The sequence below is a fragment of the Esox lucius genome, chromosome 13 (assembly GCF_011004845.1).
Source record: "Esox lucius isolate fEsoLuc1 chromosome 13, fEsoLuc1.pri, whole genome shotgun sequence".
Lineage (NCBI taxonomy): Eukaryota > Metazoa > Chordata > Actinopteri > Esociformes > Esocidae > Esox > Esox lucius.
The window spans coordinates 13870537-13892027 of NC_047581.1; the positions used below are offsets into that span (position 1 = coordinate 13870537).

At 42.1% G+C, this 21491-nt stretch overlaps 1 protein-coding gene across 2 annotated transcripts in view; it reads left to right on the top strand.

Moving 5' to 3' along the window:
- Nucleotides 1–837: 837 nt before the first annotated feature.
- Nucleotides 838–21491, top strand: part of atp2a2a (ATPase sarcoplasmic/endoplasmic reticulum Ca2+ transporting 2a) — a 30438-nt gene continuing 9784 nt past the window's right edge. The window contains exons 1-8 of one of the 2 annotated variants that reach the window (XM_010876271.4): nucleotides 838–1325; nucleotides 2799–2816; nucleotides 3321–3403; nucleotides 5681–5785; nucleotides 12973–13111; nucleotides 20068–20148; nucleotides 20426–20511; nucleotides 20794–21258. In XM_010876271.4, the coding sequence (XP_010874573.2) occupies nucleotides 1208–1325; nucleotides 2799–2816; nucleotides 3321–3403; nucleotides 5681–5785; nucleotides 12973–13111; nucleotides 20068–20148; nucleotides 20426–20511; nucleotides 20794–21258 (1095 nt within the window). In that variant the 5' untranslated portion in view covers nucleotides 838–1207. The remainder of the gene's footprint in view (nucleotides 1326–2798; nucleotides 2817–3320; nucleotides 3404–5680; nucleotides 5786–12972; nucleotides 13112–20067; nucleotides 20149–20425; nucleotides 20512–20793; nucleotides 21259–21491) is intronic. The other variant, XM_010876272.4, reaches the window with a different exon arrangement.

The following is a 21491-nucleotide window of genomic DNA, read 5'->3' on the forward strand; positions in this document are numbered from 1 at the left end:
TTACAGAATGTATATCCCCTGTTCTCAAAATAGTGATTCTGAATAGCTCAATCCTCTGTTTATCAATGCTGATGTGAATAAGGGGACTTGTCACTTATCATGCTCATGCCTCAGCTCAGGCGGGTGTGTACGGACTCGAACAGGGTGTTCTGACTTCTAATTCTAGATAAGTGCATGCAAATTAGAGAATGCTGTTGTCTGGGGCCCACACACATTGTTGTTGGTCATACTAATGTATGTAAATACTTGCTGTGACTTTGTATGCAAAGTGAAGTGTAGAAGATAAAACTCCATGTACCATCATAGTTTAAGATATTGTAGAACAAATATTTTGCAATTTGAGTGAACTTAAACCCATGTGCCAAATCTAGGGTGTTGTGAAACTACTGATTTAAGTTATTCTGGGACTAGAGGGGTCTGGCTTTTGTTACAGCCCTATGCTTCAGCTAACTGCTACCAGGAGTACCTTTATATGTTTTATTTGAATTAGGTAACTAACGATGCACAGGAATGAAAGACGGTAGTTGGCCTAGAACTAGTAGCATCGGAGCCAGATTTTGAGGACCTTGAGCTAAGGCTAAATCTACTGATCCGGGGAAGGGGAAATGCATCAATCGAATTTACTGCAGCAATGATCAATTTACTATAGCGTCAGAGTAACCTATTGTTAGCTGGCTGCAAAGTAATCAAACTATTGGTATATGTATTTTTGTCCTTTTGACTTTAGTCCTTTTGAGAAAACATTTCCGGACTCCTGTCCAATGAGAGTAGTCCACATGCGGAACATGCAAGAAAGGGGCAGTGTTGAGGCATTTTTCAATAAAACAGATTAGCACCATAGTGGGTTACCACTGAAGCTGAGAGCTGTGCCGGTAGACCAACGCAAGCCGAGGGCAGTGCAAGGATTGGGCAGTCAGCAGTGGCGATTGCTGCACTATTTTTTGGCGGATTAGAGGACACCCAAAGAAAAAGTAATTCATCGAATGGGAGCGTAATTTTGGTTCCAATTAGCTATTTCGTTGAGTCATCGCAGTAACGTTACAAATTTACGGATAATTTCTTATTCGCATCATCTGGCTCATCTAATTGTACATGTCAATGTCACAGTTGGCAAGCTTTTTCTTCTGAAAGGTTTTACTTTTAAAGAGACTGAGGCAACTGAGTAAACTAAGTACAACTGCTAATATTAAGGAGACGACAGTCCACCATGGATAACGCTCACACAAAGAGTGTTGAAGAAGTCTACAGCCATTTCTCCGTCAACGAAAGCACGGGACTTGGTTTGGACCAGGTGAAACGTCAGAAGGAAAAATGGGGCTCGAACGGTACGTGAATGTCTAAGCTTTTACTACGGTTATTCATGTAGTTACTTAACTAGCTTTATTTCAACCACGAGTGAACATGCGGCCGTTTATGTCTAGTTTCAGGTAGATTCATGTCAGGATGTAATGTCTGCAGTCGGCACCAACACCGGCTTGTTCGTACAGTACAGATTTAATTGGCTCACGTCATCGTATACAACCTCGTGGGTCTCTTTTTAGTAAAGCTGCCTAACTAGGAAGTGTCACTTAGTTACACCGTTAGTAACTTTAGATGTTTTTAAACTAGGCATAACGGCAAAACTACTGACGTGTGATGTGATAGATGTAATGTTGGAGGTCCTATGACATTTGGGACAAGATAATTGCGCCCTGCCACACAGGCCCGTGCTAGCTTACGATGCTAGCAGGCTAACTATGAATAGGTGAACTGAAACCCAAATTACTCCAGACGGTTTTAGTGGTTCCTGCAGTCTGTAGTATTTATGATTTTTGGGGTGTTATTAGCCCTATTGGGTTGATTTCGTATTTAAGCTTACGACATGATGTAACTCAATTTGACACAATATAATATATATCCGACAAGATTCAAAGTGACCTCAATTCTTTTAAAACATTGCTTCAAAAAGTTCCCGAAAACGACATTCGTAGAGTATTAGTAAGTCAACACCGTGATCTCAGACGTGGATTGGTCAGTACCGACTATGACGACATTTATCCTGACACTACTTATTACCGTTAGTGACTTTCAGTAGAAACTTATAAAGGTTTATGTGATGCTACGTATTTAAGTTGCTATCTACTTTTTTCACTAGCACATAGTCGCTACTTAATTTCACTAAAACATTCAATTATTCTAGTTGTTAGGTATAGCCACTGTTTTAACATTTTATAAAGTATGTATTACATCAGCAGTGATCAAAATGTTATTATATAGATACCCAGCCTAAAATCCCTAGGTTAACAATGCAGATGCAGAGTGACTTGGAAAACTATAGAGGTGCTAAAGCTATACTCTGGCTTTTTCTAGCTGTGCCGGGTGGGAAATATAAGAATACATGGCCATCTTACTTTTTATGTGATCTCAGATCCTTCATCAAAATGTTCATATTATCAGTAGGTAAAAAATTCTCATCTTCAATATGTCAGTTTACTTTTCATACTTAGCAGACTGTTCAAAAATTGTCATGAAATTGGATACAAATGACAACCTGGAGTATTGGCTTGTACGAATGTATATAAAGACTGAGAGCTGAATTGATTAGATTCAACTTTATTGTAATTTAAAAGGTACAGTACAACGGAATGCAGTTAGCATCTATCCAGAAGTGCAAAAAAGGGTGTCACGGGGGGGGGGGGGGGGGGGGGGGGGGGTTTGGGGCAGGGGGCAGACATCAAATTCTAAAGTCATATTATGAATGTCAAAGTTACTAATCGAATTTCCCTGTTCTCTCTTTCTTTGGATTGGCCGATCTCCAGAGTTACCTGCTGAAGAAGGTAATACCACCCTAGCTATTAAATATTTTGTTGTAAAAAATGAAACCTATTTCTGTCTTTCTATTAAGACAACTTATTATACTTTGCTCATCCCACAATAAAATGGATTAGCATAATTTTTCACTTATACGTCATTCAATTAATTGAGAGACTGAACATATAGCGTATTGGCAAACTAAATGTAGTCTTTATTTTTTTATCTCAGTTTTTATTTCAGTTTTATTATCCTAGATTTGTGTTTAGTAATTGCAACTAAAGTTGTCAATTTGTTCTGAAGTTTACAGCTGTCAGAGAGACAAAAATGTTGAACTTATGTGACAATAGCTTTGGGAAACGTTACTGAGATTAAAACTTTTAAGGGTTTTTACAGGCTTTTAGGAAACTAGACCCAAATAGTCAAAATGAGTGAAAAACGGTACAAGGATTGGGGAGTGTAAGTGCAGCCTAAATGATATATTTTTTTATTAATTACATGGAATGTTTACACCTTTTTTCATTCCACAGGGAAGTCTCTATGGGAGCTCGTTGTTGAACAGTTTGAAGATTTACTTGTACGAATTCTACTGCTGGCAGCTTGCATATCTTTTGTAAGTATATCACCTGGACACTTAGATTTTGTGATGGATTTAAGGACACTTACCACCTTTGGAAATGCTGCTTCTTGAAATAGCCCTAGTTATCAAGAGGCAACATTTTACACTAGGCTAATATATTTTTGTCACTCTGGCCATTTGTTTATGCTTATCTTGGAGTCACTCAAGCTTCAAACCACAAAGTACGTTTGCACATGCTTGTGGTAGACTATTTAGAAACCAAATGCATATACAGTGAGTATTTGGACCAGGAAAGATTGACCATGGGGTAAAACTGCAGACTGTTGAGTTGAATTTGAGGGTATTTTCATCCTTATTGAATTAACCATTTCAGCACATTTTACAAATAGTCTACCAATTTTAGGGTGCCAGTGTTGCTGAGAAGCACAGTATGGAGAAGCCAGGATTGTTTTTGATGCTGGTTGAACTCTCCCTGCCTGCCCTTTCTCTGCCACCGTATAGGTTTTGGAAGGGGGTTGACCGGGTGGGAATTCCTTTGTGATTGATGAGCACTCATCAGCTGGAATAGGTTGTCTGGAATGGAAAGGGAAAGATTGTTCGGCGTAGTTGCATGAGGTGTGAACAGCAAGTGCAATAGTCTTGTTTATAGGCCTCGGTCGAGGTTACACTCACAGATCAGGCGTCAAAACCGTTGAGAAGGGCAGCTATCTTCGGAATGGTGACAACAGCAGGTGCTTGAATTGGGTTTCTATCACCATGTGTCTAACAAGACATTGGAGCCGTCTTGTGCTCTTGCAGGGTAATCACTCCTCAGGGTTTTCATTGGTTGTTTGCATTCCTCAAGTTTTTGAACGTCTAATTGAAATGGAACCTCTAATAGAAATCTCAGCTTTGGGAGCTTGTGCGCTTTGTAGATATATAAACGGTTACACTGTGGCTATAAAGAGATGCGCATGGTCAGCAACAATGCCTAGGTATACTTGCATTACGATGGCAAATGATGCTCAAATGGTGTTAAGGGACTTAATGTATACCAAGGAAAGAGCGTTACACTGCACTGTGGACACGAAGGAGGATCTACCATCTGCGTGTCTCAGTTGAGATTGATCAGACCAGGCAGTCATCAGTCATCCAGTTCTGGTGATCATTTGCCCGCTGTAGATTCATATTCCTGCTTTTAGCTGACCGGATTGGAACCCAGTGTGGTCTCCTGCTGCTATAGCCCAGCCAAGGTTCAATGCATTGTGCATTCAGAGATGCATTTTCTGCCTGCCATTGTTACAAAGAGGGGTTATTTTAGTGTTAGCTGTCTTTCTGCGAACTTGAGTGAGTCTGGGCACGACTTCTCATTAACAGAGTATCTTTGCCCTCGGAACTGCGGCACAGTGATTGTTTTGTTTATTGCACCGATCTCTATGAACTCTAGACCCTGTCGTGTGTGTGAAAATGCCAGGATTGTATAACGAGCCAAGAAATTGCAATATACGGCATTCCACTAAAATATTTGATTAGCCATCAAGGAGCACAGTGCAATCACTTTTTTCTTTCTCCATTCTTTAAAAAAATATTTTCTCCCTGTGAGGTTGTATTCGATTTCCACCTTTCACTAGGGACGGAATGTTTAGCCTACATTATCACAGCGTTGATCTGATTGCACCCATGAGTGTTGGTCTGGGACGAGTCAGCTCCAGACTCTCAAATCAACCAATGTCTTGTCGTTTGTTTCCTAAGGCCAACATAATTAGACAGAATATATCAAGGGCCAGAGGAGGTTATTTTATATTAATGAAATATTTATGCTTCTGCTAAATTTTATTTAAAAAGAGCACTTATCGGTCATAGTGGTCTGTTAAATTCATGTTACAAAGAGCACATGGGGGATAAAGGAAATGGTTGAAACATTTTGGAAACTGAGAATTGTTAACATGAATATGATTACATCAAGATGGGATCCTTAGTTTAAACATCAATAATATAGACTCCAGTTGATTATTGATGAATATAACCTATATATTTCTCATGAGCTTAGTTCAACAACCCAAAATATATCTGGTTTTACATTAGTTTGCATAAACAATATGCACTGAATAGCCTCAATACAGTTTTAACTAAACATGTTTTACCTTGGATGGTCAAGCTTTAGCTCTATGAATTGACTTGCATTTCTCCAAACCCATCCCTCAGCTTTTTAACATAACACAGGTGGCAGTTTTAAGTTTGAAATGAAAGATCCCTGTGGAAAGGACTGTGTGTCAATGTCACTATGTGATGTGTCAATTATCAATAACCTTTGTCTTGTTTACCTTTTAGGTTTTGGCCTTGTTCGAGGATGGAGAGGAAACAATTACAGCCTTTGTGGAGCCTTTTGTTATCTTACTCATTCTTATAGCCAATGCCATTGTGGGTGTGTGGCAGGTGAGCAACTTACATTATAGTGCCTTGTGTTTTCCCAAAGCTTTTTTCTCCCCAGCAGCTATGACTAAAATGCATCTTGTATAGATCTATTGATAACACATGCTTGACACTGCAAGATATGCCAGGGAAAAGCTCTATTCTTTACATCCCTTAGCCAATCACAATATCCATGGTATCACATCTGAATATGTTTTGGACAAATCTTGTTTGTATTTTCCTTGGATATGAAGTCCATGCCCAAAGTGATTGCCACACCTGTGACACAATGTCATCTGCCCAATCATATTGGACAATGGGCCGTTTATTTAGTACCCTAATTTGCATACTGGAAGGTAGTTTTGGTGATTAACTGTTGATTAATTATTCAAACATTAGTGAAAGATAGGACTGTCTCCAACCAAAATAAATACATCATGGTCAACCGAGACTCAAACAATCCAAATTTTGCATAAATAACCAACATACAAATGGATATCAAAGCTGTTTACACACCTGTAGAAAGGAGTGAGAGGAAATGGTTGGTTTTCTCTTAGAAGGTTACCTCTAGGAAAATAAGTTTAGTGGTAAATATCAATTCTGACTACATATTGTTTATGTTATCGTAAATGGCCATAATATGTAGGAAGTCCTTAGTAAACATTAGCTACTCCTTTTGTCATAAGCCAAACATTAAAATGGCATGTGTTCCTGGGTCCACCCAGACTGGTCAGAGACCCTGAACTCAGGGATGACATGTCTGGTCACTGGACTTACATATGTGAGTGCTTATATCAGTTATCATAAACGCCCATAAGATGTAGGTCGTTTAACACAAACCGTGCAGTAAAATGGCGTGTGATCCTGGGTCTACACAGAAACCTTCGAAACCCAGGACTCGGTGATGACAAGTTAGTGGCATGTGTTCCTGGGCCTACCCAGACTGCTTTGAAATCCAGCACTCAGGGATACCAAGTCTGGTCACTTAGGTGTGTGTAATTAACAGTAGCCCAACCAACTCAAGTATGAAGGTGAACGAGTAATGCAATCTATATTGCAGTAATACAATTTATTCCAGTCCCGTAATACAGTTACAACACAGGACATAGTTACAAGTCTTTGGGTAAATGGTAGGGTACAAGACATGTCAGGAGGTCTCTTTAACAAGAACAAGATAGTGAGCTACAACACAACATGTTGGGAGGTCTCTTTAATGATGACAAGTTCAAAGAACTCTTTAGTCAGATCTAAAACGCTCCCCCAAATAGTCATTAGCATTACTTTACCCTGGCAAACACAATGAACACAAAGGACAGGAACTGTCCCACTTAATCAATGCAAAATGATCGAATGGATGGGGCGTTGCTGCCAGTTGTTGTGAGACATGCAACAATTTTCTTGTAGTTTGATCCGTAACCCATACAGAACAATAAAGCATATCAGACTATTCAGCCCTTTAAACACTACAGATGAATGTCATGCATTTAGTTACACTCCATTTCACACCTCTCCAGGTGAGCTGAGGAGAGTGCGGCTCAGGGTTGGAAATGAGTGGGGCTGGAGGTCCGAGACCCTCCAGAAGTCTATAGGGACACCCCATAATATATATATTTTTTTAGTTGGGGGGGGGGGTCCCCCAATTTTTTTTAACGCTCATTAAAATCATCAATAATGATTGAAAGTTATTGATCAAGGACACTAATTTGCAGCAATAATTTATTCATTAGCTGGCTTGAGTCTGCGGTTGGGGTAGCCTTGATATGTCAGTCCGTCGGACAGCAGTTACTGTTCAGCATCACACGTGGTTGTCGTGCTGCTCGCCTGCACAGCGCTGAAGGCGGCAAACTGCACATACACTGTTAACTTGACAGCTTTCAGACTGAAATCGACTACAGTAAATGAATGAAAATCCTGTAACTAAATAAATGCTTATGTTAATCTCTCTATCATTGCTTAAAGTACAGAATTAGCTGATCCTCTATTAAACGTTGCATTTACTAGATACCCAATGTTATGTTTAGAAGTGTAATTTTGCCAATGTTATTTGCTAACATAGCTAATGAGGAATTGTAGAGAAATTACTTTAGTTAACACTGATTCTGATATCGTCATGAACATTGAATTAATGTAATACAGCTGAATGTTTTAACAGTAATTAATTTGTTATTAAAACAGTATTTTGTATCATGGTGTACAGTCAAAAAGACCAGCTCAGCCCAGTCAAGCCAAGTACAGCCCATCTAAACTTAGCCAGGCCAAGTACATGCTATTATTTTAGCTCATGCTAGTATTAAGAAATAATATGAATACCTAATGTTTTTCTTTCTGAGAACTAGCTGAGCCAAACGAAACAAAAATGACTTGCCTGACCAATTAACATGATGAATGTGAAACATTGGGGGTATTGGCATGTTATCATATCATTTGAATTGTCATTAGTTATGTTAATAGATCTTGGGGCATTCCAACATAGTTTTTCAAATACATTCTTATTTCCTTCATAATCAACTCAAGACAGCATAATACATTTTATAGGTTTTTCCTAGATTTCATTATTGTGAACAAAGTGGCTACTCCCAATATCATGTGTTAGCATTAGGTTACATTTAATGGCTTGACTTCCTTTGTCATATATTGTAGGATTAAGGAATACTGGACAGAAAAATGTGACTTGTTTTCAGCCGCTTGCTTGCAAAACTTTTCATATGTAACCCATCAGTAGGGTTTGAAATTATTTTCAGGAGTAGGCAATCTTAAGTTACTGTGCAAATTCCAAACAAGATTTCATAACATTAAAAGGTGGAAAAAATGCACATAAGATAGCAAAATAGTCTTCAGAATTTTTATGTTGACATTTTAAGGGACCAAGTGTCATACCTAATTTCGACCCCGGGTTGGGCTGATGGCCCACACTCAATGTTCCAGATCAGAAGCAAATGTTATGCAGAACCCCTGATTTGCATCACGAAGGGTGTGTTAGAGACTTTGTGGGGCCAGACAAATACACTTCCACTCTTCTTCAACAGACATTTCCCCTTTTGTTATTTAAAATGTTTGTTGTTTGTGCTGTTGTTTATGTAAAGGCTGAAATCACAGCAAATAGTTTCAGACCTTCACTTTCAATACGATCTTGTAACAACAATGTTAAAGTACGAAACAGTGTATCTGAAAAATTATACTAATAATAAAAAAAACTTGCTATAAATATGTCATGGTCTATAGGCCTTGCATACATTTGCGTTTTTAGACTTAATCTCATTTTAACACCTAATTGGTTAGTCAATTAGTCTGGTTTTTAAGATAATTTGGGCTATTTTTGTTTTAATAAAATCCCTATTTCAAATACATATTTTGGAAGAAAAGTCATTGTGGCAAAAATAAATATATGAAAGGAACCCTTTATTTGGCCTGCTACTCCTGGTAATTATGGAAAACACCAGCTCATATTCAATTCTGTTCAGTCTGGAGCTGCCAAGTCAATGACCCCATATTTTGGAACTTTTGTTTTGGTCAAACAATACTTCTGCAAAGGGTAGGGTGATTTTCTTTTATTATTATGTTTTATGGACTCTGGACACTGGCCACATGCATTTATTTACTACAATTAGTACTCTTAAAAGGTTCACCAGGCATTGCCAATAGAGGACTGGTCACCCCTACATGTCTGTTTCCACCAAAGGTTTCTACCTTAGCTTCGGCCCCTTTTAGGGATAATACGTTTAGTACCATGAAACATCCTTTGTCTGTACATTTACTGGATCCTCCAAAGGAATTGTCCTCTTAACTATTCTCCAATTCTGCCTTTGAACAGAAGAACCTCATACTTACTGTAAAGCATGGAGGTGCTGGCATTATGGTTTGGGGCTGCCTCGGGGCCTGGCCAACTTGCCATCATTGAGTCAACAATGAATTCCATATTCGGAGAGAGAATTCTTGAGGAGAATGAGGCCATCTGTCAAAAAGCTGAAGCTGAACTGATCATGGCGCTTGTAACCAGACAATGATCCAAAAAACACAAGCAAAGCTACAACAGAATTGCTCAAATTTGGGTTACAGAATGGTCAAAGTCTGGATCTCAATCCTATTGAACTGCCACGGGACGGTGTGAAGTAGACGGCAACAATTCTTCGCTGTCAGTGTAGGAGTCTGATAGTTACAAGAAGTGGCTTCATTGTTATTTCAGCCAAAGGGCGCAACACCTGCTTACACTGCTATGGGGGTACTTATGGATTAGTGATTGCAAAGTAGAATCTTTGTCATTTGTTAAATTAGGTTATTGTTAACTCCGTGTCGAAGTGCATATTAAATATCAATATTGATATATCCAAATATGTGAAAAAAGGACAATGTTCCACAGGGTGTACTGTTTCATATGACTATAGGTGGTTAACAAGTTTTACTCTGGTGCAATTGTGTTTTTATTTTTTTTAATGACAGAATGGTGGTATGGTAATGAGTTTTAATAATACTGCCATAAGAGTTATAGGAAGGTGAATTCACAAGTCTATGTTCTTGGTGGTCACATGCCAGCTTCATGCTTTCCTTTTTACAATGACTTGCATTTCAATTAAAAGTCGATGTATAACGGGTTGAGGAAGGAAGTGGGTCATTGACTACATTAGTGGTTTAAGATATGACTAAAGAGAAAATTACAACCCCTAGTGCCGCCCAGCCTTAATATCAGTTTCTTCATTATTTACCTGCTGTGGTCTTTTAGCCACTGACTAATCTAGCTTATTTCTGCAGTCATTGCAAAGAAAGATGTACATGTAGCAACCCATTCACTGTATTCTCCTTTTACAATGTATTAATACAGTTAAACATTACATGACTTTGTCTAGAACTCCTCTGCTTCAGCATTCCATAGAGGGCATGGTTGTTAGACAATAGATTTGAATACTTGAATCCGGTCTTATTATAATGTATCTGCAGCTAAAGAAGAAGCACACAGTATTGCCAATCCTCTTTAAAAAAAATTTTTACTGTGTTTCATTGCTTAGTTTTTGCTAACTAGAACTTTGTCACACTGGTTGCCTTTGCCTACATTACCCAGAAACTTGTGGACATTTTTTTTTTTTTTTGGCAAGCTAAGCCAGTGCCTGCCAGGGAAAAGACTCTGATCGTAGTCTCCCCATAGTCCTCGACACATGCTCAATAGGAAATGATGTGGCTGACCATCCCTCCCCAGATAGGCTGTCTCTACCTCATATTTTGAAACTGCCCAGGAAATGTGGACTTTAGAACCAATCATTCTACTCCAGTTGTGGTTGAGTAAACACCCATGACTTTGACACAGTTTGGGTTATATTTTGCAACTGTTCTCAATGGAAATGGGACTTTCCCTAAGAGTGTTTACAAGCCTTTTATTTTAAAGGGGCATTTCACTATAATCATGTGAAAAATTCATTTTTGAAACACCAGTGTTGATCATGCCCATGTAGTGTTCTGTGCCTGGCTTGGTTTTTCAAAGTATTTTATTTATAAAATGCACTGAATAACATAGCGTCATTCTGAACAATTAAATTCTTGTGACATGGCATGCATCATCTACGCAGTAGGCGTTTAGAAATAATTAAGAGATTTAAAATATATATATATTTTAAATCTCTTAATTATATTGAGACTAGCAGCAATTCCAACAATAGAGACTAGCAGCAATTCCAGAGAATGTAGAAATGGGAATGGACAGTATGAAATCTTAAAAATTCTAAATATGTGTTGTAGTGCCTGTAAATGGATACATTAAAATGTGCTAATGTACATTTTGTTTGCTTGGTACCAGTAATGCACTCATGAGTAGTTACAACAGATCTCACTGGTAAACAGAAAATGTATTCCATTTGTATTGTGCCAACAAACAATGTTAACACATACCAGTAGAAATAACTACTAAAGAACTTTTTCTGAAGGATTATTTCCTTTTTCTTCATGGAAATATATGCACTTTTACTGTGTTTTTGCAAGAAGCAAGGCACAAATCAATAGAATAAACTTATTTGCCATCTTGGTCCTGATAAAACTGTCCAAATGCAATTAGTGAAAACATTCTTTAATCTATATTTGAACTCTTCATGTTAGTAGTGCTATCATCTGTGTTGTTGAGCTACCTTTTGTCTTGCTCTCTCATTAGTCAATCAGTCAAATGCCCTTTGTACATCAGCAGTTGTCACAGTGTTTTTCCAAACACCCAGCCTAAAACCCCAAAGATCAAGCAACAACAGCATTGATACACAGTGGCCAGGAAAAACTCAATAATAGGGTCAGAACATTGGATGAAACATTGAGGGGAACCAGGCTCTGAGGTGTGGCCAGTCCTCTTCTGGCTGTGCTGGGTGAACATTTTGAACAAGAGTACAAATTGTAATAATTAATAAATGCTTGTGGGTTGTGTCCAGAGTTTATAAAACCTAGTCCAAGTCAGATGCAAGACCAGATGGACAAGGACAGGGTCAATCAGGGGGTCAGTTGAGTGGCTGCCGGAAAGCTACTTGATCTGTAACACAACTGGAAAGATTTTGGACAGGGACAGCTATGAGTCATTCGGGCATGGTAGTCCTGAGGTGGTCCAAGGGTTCATGTCCTCCTAAGTTAAAACGGAACAGGACACAAGGACAGTTTGACTCCCTACTCCCTTTTCCCCCGGCATCATAATATAGCAGTGTAAAACCTCGGGGCCGAGACAGATGGGGGTGGTGTACGGTGTCCCATTATGCAATGGATTATGGTCATTGTAGTTAATTACCAAATATTGTACAACTGAACTAGATTTAGTATTTGCCTAATGGAAGTTCAACTCCCTAAAGCAACATGTCCCAGTTTGTTCATTCGACAGTTATTCTTACTTTATTTCTCTCTAGAGGAACGTTACATTGAGCTTACATACGACTGAAATGGAATCTGATTCATTTCAATGGTGTTCAATTAGGTATTTAATAATCTGAGAATAACCAACATGTCTGTTAATTGTTTGGTTGTTAGATATTTTCATTTAAATTAACATGTAGTTTCTGGGTTGATAAAATACTTATTGCAATTGTTACCTATAATGCCTTCAGATCATATATCTTAATGTTCATGCCCAGTGCAGTGAGAAAAACCAACATTCCCTTTTTGTGTAAGAGCTGCAGCTTTGTGTGATTTTTATTAGACAGTAATATTTAGAAATGAATGGACAAGATCACACTGAATTACAACATTTATAATTTCCACAGGAACGCAATGCTGAGGATGCCATTGAAGCCCTTAAAGAATATGAACCTGAGATGGGCAAGGTCTACCGCCAGGACAGGAAGACCGTTCAGCGGATCAAGGCCAAAGAAATTGTGCCTGGAGACATTGTGGAAGTTGCTGGTAAGGTGGCCCTCTTTCTCAGTGCTGGGTGCATTCAACCTAATCCTTGAAAATGTTTGGTTCTGTATGCATTGCTTAAGAGCCTTGGCAAAAACAGTTTTCTTTGATTTCCCTTGAATCTTTCATTTCTGTAAAAAGGGACTAATCTCCTTAGTCAAACTAGCATCATTTTGCATTTTTAATCACACCTCACTTGGGTAAATGCTATTTTTAACAGGGCTCATGAATCCAGCCATGGTCAGGCTGACATTTAGCAGCAAAAGCTAATTTCAGTTTCCCTCTCCCCCCAGTCCCACTGCAGAGATGACTCACCCTACAGGACTGGTGTATTTTGGGAAGGTTTTATTAACCCATTGTCCTAAAGGACTAGGCACTAGTGGTGCTAAGGGCCCTGTTGATCACATGTTCATTGCATGTTTTTTCGGTGCTAAACTTAAACTGGTGCGGTTCACACACTACCTTGAGTCACATGAAGTTCAAGCAGAGCCCACCGGGGCTGGGCCTTGCCCCACTGGCACCGGGGCTGGGCCTTGCCCCACTGGCACCGGGGCTGGGCCTTGCCCCACTGGCACCGGGGCTGGGCCTTGCCCCACTGGCACCGGGGCTGGGCCTTGCCCCACTGGCACCGGGGCTGGGCCTTGCCCCACTGGCACCGGGGCTGGGCCTTGCCCCACTGGCACCGGGGCTGGGCCTTGCCCCACTGGCACCGGGGCTGGGCCTTGCCCCACTGGCACCGGGGCTGGCCTGGGATGTCCCGAGTCACTAAATTCAACCAACCTGATATGGAGTGGAATGCTGCAGTCCTTGAAGTACTAAGGTTATCACGATGCTTGGTTTGACCCTAAGCCCCCGAGGTGGTGCACAGTTTTGTTCTGTACGTAGTGGTATATTTTATTTTGAGCCTGTATAGCCGGTCTAGATAATGGAATCCTGGTGTATTTATAGCAGGCAATGACAGTAGTGACAGGTGTCTGGAGCCCCCCTCACTCTCCTGGGAACATTGCTGCAGTGTGTGACGTGGGATAGTTTTCCACAGGACTCAAATCACCTTGACAAGGGCACTGGCTGCATGAGGGGGTTTGCAGCTCGGTCTTTCTTTTACATTCATTGTTTAAGAGGAATGGAAAATTGCTCTTTTTGGGGTGTGGGGGGGTTCTTGTTTGACAATGGCTTCCTGATAATGTTTATATGTATGTCTTGACATTTCCCCCCCCCCAGGAATCCTTGCTTTAACGCTGGTCCTTCTGTGTAAATTCCAGCCTGTTTGTGACTCATGATTGTTGAGTCTAGGCAATACAGGTTGTCCAGTGAAGGTCGCTTATGGTTTTGGTTGAAAAACAGCCTTGCTGTGAAAACCAACTCCCTTCCAGAGAAGTGCTCGTGAAGCAGATACTGTTAGAGTGATGAGTTGTTCCTGTGGTCAGGTGGAGACTAAGAAAGTCAGCTAAGCTCAGAGGGCTCATATGGCTCAATCCTACAGGGCCTTTTCATAGTTTGTCCTGATAAGCTCATTTCTACATATTCTTTGCCGAAAAGCCCAGGTTGACCCCCGTGCCATGCAGGAGGTCTGGTCATGATGCCAGCTCCCTGCTAAGGCAGAGGGCTCAGGCTGGCCAAACCGTGAGCCGAATACTAAACGGGCCGATTGTGGCCCTGCACTGCCCTTCAGAGGAGCACTATGAGCTCTGACACGGCTAGCCTCCTGCTTCTTTCTACTCTGAGGACAAACCATTCTCCTCATCTCCTATAAGCTCTCAGGAGACAGACCCAGATTGCTGTTTCAATTTCAACTCTTATAAGCCCACAGGGGGACAGTTTAGAGACGCTGCTTTACTCTGACCTGAAAGTCATTGGCCAGTGTTTGTTTTCATCACTTTTCATTTTAACGAACGTGTTAGTCGATGACTTGTTCTAGCTGGGTTGTACTGGCTGTTCTACAGTGCAGTACAGTGTTGTCCATATGTTACAGCAAACGCATGCAGCTGGGCAAGCACAGGGTCAAACTAAGGTTCAGCACCCCAGGATAATGGAGAGGATTTTCTGGGGTTAAAGGCCCAGCTCATGGGCCCAATGGTCGGTGATTGTGTTGAGGATGTGAACCCAGCAGCCCCCAGTTGACAGGTCAATCCTGCACTTTTCCAGCACCCGTCCTGGGAATCGACCGCCGGCCACAGGTGAAATTCCAGGACTGCCAGTCGCTTCTGTGTAGTTTCTCCATGTCCAGCCCCAGCTGTCTGACCCAACACTGTCAAATCCGGGCCTGTTGTGCTCTCAGCTGAGGTTTGCTGTCTCTGCTCTTACTCCAGTAATCTCCAGCCGTTATGTCAGCTTTCCCTCCCTGCTGTTCCAGGGCTCGTGACGAGCTGATGTTGCCTCTCCCTCTAAATGCTGTATTTCAGACCGTTGCTGCTGTTCCCTCCTGTAATTTGTCAACCTCCAGTCCCTGTGACATCACTCATTATCTCTGCCTTTAAGGCCAATTGAATGGATCAGTTTTATAACAGCTCTACATTGTGACACAATTTTCAGGGGTATTCCATTTGAAAGTGCCAGTTCCACTTTGTGTTCATTGCATATAGCTAGTATCATAGTGTTCAAGATGTGTGGGCTGTAGCCGGGAGTGTTGCATTTCGAGGGGTGGGGGTGGGGGTGGCGGTGGGGGTGGGGTGTCTGGTACTGTAGGAGCCCAGATACTGATAGGGGCTGGTGACTGGGATCAGAGGGGGGAGGATCTCTCAGCTGTTCCTATTGTTTGGACAGTAAGATGACCTTGTAGGGAAGTCTGTACCAGTGGTGGATGGTGAATCCACTCATCCAAGCCCATTTGCCCAGAGACCCCACCCATCGGCAACCTCCATGGCCTGGGATTCCTGACACCCAACATGGTGTGTGGCATTTTGTGTAGCCTGGCCAGCGTCTGCTGTCACTGTGGGATCGTCGGGCAAGTGTCTGGTCCAGCCAGGTGTTTGCTGTCCCCAAACGAAGAGATGGCTATGTGGAGATGCATCTGTGTTCTAGGAATGAACTGCTCTGTAGGAGCCAACGCTGAAGCGCGTCCTGTGTTGACCGCGGCCTGGTCATAGAAGTTGGGTTAACGGCTAAGCTGGTCTGGCCCTGGGAAGACCGTTTAAAGGCGCCAGTCACAACAGAAGAGGTTCTTCTTTACAATGTGATGTAATGTCACCACATTCACATGCATTGCTCTCTGTGTTTGTGGTTTAGATGTGCATGTCTGTCTAGCTCATTTATACAGTGTGCTGCGTAGGGCTTGGGGAATGAGGTGATTGAGACACCAGGGTAAACAGAAACCCAAGTGTCCTTCAGTGTCCTCTGTCAGAATACATGTTGGGGTCACACACGGCAGCCTTGTCCTCAGCTTCTCATCACTCCATTTTATTGACCACTGTCTCTTCTGCAAGGAAGTCCATTCACAATTTACATATGAGTCGTCAACATCTTTCATCAGGCTAAGTAAAGGGATTAACAGACAGAGGGCTTAATTATAAGCTTGCTTCATGATGTTGATGGCAGTCAATGCAGGACACAGGGAAAGTGCCGTCCAGAGGTCTTCCAGCCATTTCGGTGTCTTTAAAAATGTGTATGTATTTGTACGAGTAAACTGATGCTTTACCAGAGGTCCTAGATGGTTTGAAAGCGGTTTGACACACGACCTCTGCTATGTTCTTCCTATCTCCCAGCTGACCCAGCAGAACCTTGGCCGTCAGGCAGCATCTGGTCTACATCTCACGCAGGACAGACCAATGGTCTTCATCTGGGTGTCATGTGACTGTTGCCACAGCAACCAAGCCTGGCCCAGGACAGGACAGAGAGATCTGTACGTAGTGTACTGTAGTGCAGTGGTTTTCAACAAGATGTGCTGCCATACCTTTTGTAATCTTTACAATTACATTTTAGTAATTTAGCAGATATTCATATCCAGAACAACATAGAGGAGCAATTAGGTTAAGTGTCTTTTTTTTAATCCTGTCCGTTTAGGAATTAGAACCAGCGAGCCTTGTTCTTGGCAAGGTTGTATTTATATGGTTGTTTCCAGTCCAGTGTTCTCAAGCTGTTACATTTGTATAATTTGCAGGGTGCACATCACAAGCAACGTCATTTGTATAATTGTACTTTGCCTCTGAGTGTGATTGGCACAGAGTCTGATTTGGTTTTGCTATACCACAGCCACTGCCCTGAAAACAACTGGCATTGTGTTTGATGTTGTTCCTCTACGGTCTGGACAACTCTCAAGCTCAAACCTTTCAAAACCTAGTGCCTATTGTACCAGAGCTGCATTTTACTTTTCTTTAGCTTTATTTGCAGCACTGAAACGTTACATTAAATAATCATCATTAACAAGGAACTATATCAACTGAATATTTTTTAAATCCTTTTAATCAAAATAAGATGTTTGTTTCTGGAAAAGCTATTTGCACTATGGGAGAAGAGATCAAGGTCGTTACCACTAAACAAATGAATGGCGTAATTGTTGTGCCGCAGGTCAGTAGGCTATATCTTAAGGTGTGCCACTTGGAACTAGGTTGGGAACCAGTACAAACATCCCTGTTCTGTTTGTAATGACTGGTCATTGGGGACCTCATTAGATCCACTGAAAACAGATTAGAGCCAGACACTTTGGTTACTCTAGCCACAGACTAATGTTCTTTTGTAATTTTCTCTAATTGTAAAATGTTTTTTGAAATGTAGTGGTGAATGCAGCATATACAAGAACAGCTGGTTAAAAGCACTTGTAGGACAATATTACCTGCCTAGTCATATTAAAATAGCCATCCCTGTGCTTTCAGCCTTTCCTTATTCTGCCATCAGCATCTGCACCCTTTAACTTGGCCACTGTGTCATGCGATCGTATCCAGCAGGGCCTGTCAGTCTGTCAGCTAAAGCAGTCAGTCAGTCTTCCTGGTGAGGTGACTTTGCTTAGACCTACTCTGTTATTAATGTTGGACTGGCACTGGTTCACTGACTCCTGTGTGTGTTTCTTACTGCTGCACGGTCTGTCTCACTCCCAGGTTATGTTGGAGGAGACACGTATGGCCTGGTACCAAGTAGGATGTTGACTTTAAGGGACAGCTGATATACACACACTTCATCCAAAACAGGCCAGGCCGACCGCACCAGGACAATGTCATGTTCTTCTTTTGTTTTTTGCCCTCTGACAGTTGCGTTTTGTATTTATTTTTTATGACCTCACCAAGTGTTATTGTTAATGGCTTTAAGCTATCCTGATTTGTCTTTCTTAGTAGTCAGTCAAAAAAAAAAAGTCTTAGAACAGGAAGTGTTGATTAACATGTAACCATCATGCTTCATAACTGATGGGAACATGTTGGCCTTTATCTGAACAGGTTTCAAGTGACCATGATAATTATTTGGTTTTGATTTTGCAGCCCATTAAAGGCCAATAAAACTTTCCTCTGGCTATTACAGAAGTACCACACATCGTACCAAATTTAGATGCTATTGTGCTCTACATACCTTTGGGAGATAAGATGTCACCGTCTCCCTCATGATTGGCGCATATCCTCTGACTGTCCAGAACGCTTGGCACCATTGTCAGTATTCATAAGGCTTGACACAGACTGCCAACTGCCCATCGAGGCGACTTTAATCTCTGTCTCTCTCTCTCTCTGTGTCTTCACTTGTCAGTGTTGAAGTGTATTCGTTTGAGCTGTATTATGTGACCGCTTACATTCAAATGATTGTCAGGTTACTGTTTGTACTGTTTTTGCTAGATGTGTCAGTGAGATTTAGAAGGTTGAGCTCCGTGTGTGACAGCGGCTGGTACCGTCTCTGTCACAGTGCTGTGGGGGTGATGGGGTAACATCTGCTATGATTGGCTATTTTAAGCTGAACTAATCATTGGGGGAAAATATAGAAATACACTTAACTAAAATGTAAACGCAATATATGATGTTAGTCCAAGATAATCAACAACTTCATTAAACAGCATGATCATTACATGAGCACCTTGTGCTGGGGACAATAAAAGGCCACTACTACACCAAAATGTACACACGCAACACAAGTTTTGAGTGTAGGAATGTCCAATGTCGTTCTAGAGAATTTGGACGTTCGCCCAACAGGCCTCAACTGCAGACAACTCATATTGTTTGTTATTGTTTGTTTTATTTTCCTCTCCTCCTGAGCACAGGAAGATCAAATTAGTTTTCAGCTACATTCTCCCTTTCTGTTTAGGGAAAGTCATGCAAAGCCATGTTGAAGATGCACTCCGGAGCCCATGTTCTCTATTGTACCTAATAAAGCCATGACGTTCCAGGTTTGAAAGGGAGTCGTTTTCACGACATGGAAGACGCATCATGTATGTGACGAACATCTTCAGGGACCCGTTTTGGCTCGACAGCGGCACTTTCTGTCTTAGTCCAAATATTAACTCCCTAAGTCTTAAAAATAGTTGTTTTTGTTCTGCCAACCACCCTGTTCTTTTAATTCAGACCGAAAGCAGAACCGTGCCCCACACAGAGCGGTTTCCTCTGTTCCCATCCTTGACAGATGTGCTAATAGATTGCTGAATCAGGTCACCACAATTCAGATGGCCCAAATTGGCTTGCCCCTTTGGGATGGGCCTTTTATGGCTCACCAGTCCTCTATCTCATCCTGATCTGTAACTCCTTTCTCCTACAGCGATGGAAGCCCGTGTGGCATAACAACAGCCCCTTGAATGAGCCTTAATCTGTCAGTCACCACTGATACTGAATAAATGGCCTTTATGTTTCAAAGAACAGCTCAGTATGTTCCGAAAGTCAAACTCTCTAGGTGGCGTCTTTTCAGAATGTTCTTATAGGATATTTTTAAACAAAAATATGGCTTTACACATCCTGTCTTGAGACCTGTATTGTCTGTTTTGTGGTGCTATGAATAGTTCACATCTGGTCAGAACTTTTAATATATTTGTTTTGTATCTTTTGTCCCCCACCCTCCAGTTGGAGACAAGGTACCTGCTGACATTCGTCTTACTTCTATCAAATCTACCACCCTGAGAGTAGACCAGTCCATCCTGACCGGTAAGATACTCCGCCTGTTTTACCCATCTTGACAATATCATAACACTAATGTTTGAATGCTTGAGTTCTTGTCTAAACTAGGTTTTCCAAACTTGGTCTATGCCAACCTCAATCCACATGAGTTTCTTGGCTCTGAGTCATGTGCCCCAACACTCCGCTATGAATGTTCCACTGGTTGTTGAGTGGATGACTGTAGAGCTTTTGCCCTGAGGATTTAAACCCTGGCCAAGAGTTACCAATGTGATTTGTCTTGTGCTTCTCTCTGCTGTGATTCCAGGCGAGTCTGTTTCTGTGATCAAGCACACTGACCCTGTGCCCGACCCACGGGCCGTCAACCAGGACAAGAAGAACATGCTCTTCTCTGTAAGCAACGGTCCTTACTGCTCCACCTCCATAGCGTTTGTCTGATGATTCAGCTCTCCAACATCAGAGTCGTTTGAGGTTCTCCCTCTGCTGCTCAGTGACAATACAAATGGTCCTTAACATAGCAGCAACTTATGTCAGAATCACTCTATACTAAACTTTATGCTTAAATATACAGAGCCTGTCACGTCATTTCGGATTATAAATCTAGGCCGTCGTCTGGTGTGTTCTTTTTAAGCATGTAAACGGTTGTTTGACTCTGTCACACCTCGGTTCTTCCAGGGCACCAACATCTCATCTGGCAAGGCTGTCGGTGTGGTGGTTGCCACCGGCGTGAACACCGAGATCGGTAAGATCCGCGACGAGATGGCGGCCACCGAGCAGGAGAAGACCCCCCTGCAACAGAAGCTGGATGAGTTCGGGGAGCAGCTGTCCAAGGTCATCTCGCTCATCTGCATCGCCGTGTGGATCATCAACATCGGCCACTTCAACGACCCCGTCCACGGAGGTTCCTGGATCCGCGGCGCCGTCTACTACTTCAAGATCGCCGTGGCCCTGGCCGTGGCCGCCATCCCCGAGGGTCTGCCCGCCGTCATCACCACCTGCCTGGCCCTGGGCACCCGCCGCATGGCCAAGAAGAACGCCATCGTCCGCAGCCTGCCCTCCGTGGAGACCCTGGGCTGCACCTCCGTCATCTGCTCGGACAAGACGGGCACCCTCACCACCAACCAGATGTCCGTCTGCCGGGTGGGTCTGGCTGTCTGTTTTCCCCACGGCTGAACTGACTGTGGCGCTAGCCTGCTGCGACAGCGTGTTAGAGGCAGGGGAGGCAGCCATGTGCTGCGGCTGTGATCTACATTCAGCCGGTCGGGGGCTGTTTCCGCCACGGTTCTGTTGCATAACTTACCTTGCGTCACTCGCTGCTCTGCTAAGCATCCGTCCTTCCCTTTATTTAGCCCCCCGAAACGCTGTCCCGGAGC